The sequence below is a fragment of the Crocodylus porosus genome, unplaced genomic scaffold (assembly GCF_001723895.1).
Source record: "Crocodylus porosus isolate Cpor-Errol unplaced genomic scaffold, CroPor_comp1, whole genome shotgun sequence".
Lineage (NCBI taxonomy): Eukaryota > Metazoa > Chordata > Crocodylia > Crocodylidae > Crocodylus > Crocodylus porosus.
The window spans coordinates 1,616,168-1,617,396 of NW_017728942.1; the positions used below are offsets into that span (position 1 = coordinate 1,616,168).

Sequence of the window (1,229 nt, forward strand, 5' to 3'; positions counted from 1 at the left end):
CTCACCGCAGTTATTTTAGGAAGTCGGAAATCAAAGATGGCTGGAGGTCAGGCTACAAAGGGTCCCGGGCGATTGCCATCTCCGCCGAAGTGTTTAAACCCCCCCAAGTGCCCACGAGTCCCGCCTGAGCCCCCTCCACTCACCCACCCGGGCTCGGGGCTCCCGCCCTCCCTCGGGCGCCGGGACGCAGCCCCGCGGAGCGGGTCCATCCCTGCCGGGGCCCTGCAGCGCGGCCCGGGCCGGGGGGCACAAACCCCGCGGCGGTCCCCGCCGGATCCGGGCGCCCACCAGCCCCAGCCGTCCCTCCCTTCGCGCCTCACCACTTGCAGCATCTGGGGGCTGCTCCTCGGAGTGGATGTGCTGGGGCTTCGCCTGCTTGCGCCGCGACATGGTGCGCAAGCATCGGGAGCAAAATAGTAGCAATTATTTTCTTCTTCACAACAAATTCCTGGAGTTGGGAAATTACCCCCCTTGGGCGGAATGCGCATGTCAGAGTAATTATGATTATCAATAATGCATTGCGATTTATCATGGGGCCCTGACAGCTGATTGGCCTGAGTCCAAGGGCTCACAGATTATTCAAATAAGGTCCATTGATCAGGGAGCAGAGGGGCACGCTGGGCCTTGTAGTCTTCCCCCGGCGGCTCCCACGCATGTGACAAAAGCGTGCGCCCCGCACCAGCGCTGCCCTGCCCCGCCCTGCCCTGCCCCGCGGGGAGGGGGGCGAGAGAGGCACGGATCCGTCTCTGGGAGTAAAGCGACACGCTGCCCCGTGCTATCAATACCCTTGTGATCTCACCTGCACTCCCTCATTGTCTGCGCCGTGGCTTTTTCCCCCCTTTTTTTTTAAGACAGCAGCAGCTTGCAACAATAGACCAGGGGGCTCATTCTTCCATTTGTCACTAGATAAGATGCAAAGTAGGGCATTACCGCATGGACAAATTGCACTTGATTGGATGCTGGTGTCATGCTAAATCGGGGGGGACTTGCGATGAAAAGCAAGGCTGAAGGACAGGAACATGGAGTGAAAACCAGCCGACCAAGCAAACAAACACGCACCAGCCCTCCCCACAGACTGGTTAAGTTTCTGTTGCTTTCCAGCGCCACCTCCCAGAAGCACCTCTGTGAGGCTGCACATGGGGGTCAGCAATAAGGGTCACGGAATAAATGAACAGGACAAAAAGTAAAACCTATCCCAACACTGGAAATCTGGATACTTGCTTTCCACA

General features: G+C 58.3%; 1 protein-coding gene across 2 annotated transcripts in view; it reads right to left on the reverse strand.

Moving 5' to 3' along the window:
* The window catches only part of SALL4 (spalt like transcription factor 4), a 17,628-nt gene extending 17,147 nt beyond the window's left edge, over window positions 1–481 (reverse strand). For both annotated transcript variants that reach the window (XM_019548144.1, XM_019548145.1), the window contains exon 1: window positions 321–481. In XM_019548144.1, coding sequence (XP_019403689.1) covers window positions 321–390 — 70 coding nt within the window. In that variant the 5' untranslated portion in view covers window positions 391–481. The remainder of the gene's footprint in view (window positions 1–320) is intronic.
* Between the last annotated feature and the right edge of the window lie 748 nt (window positions 482–1,229).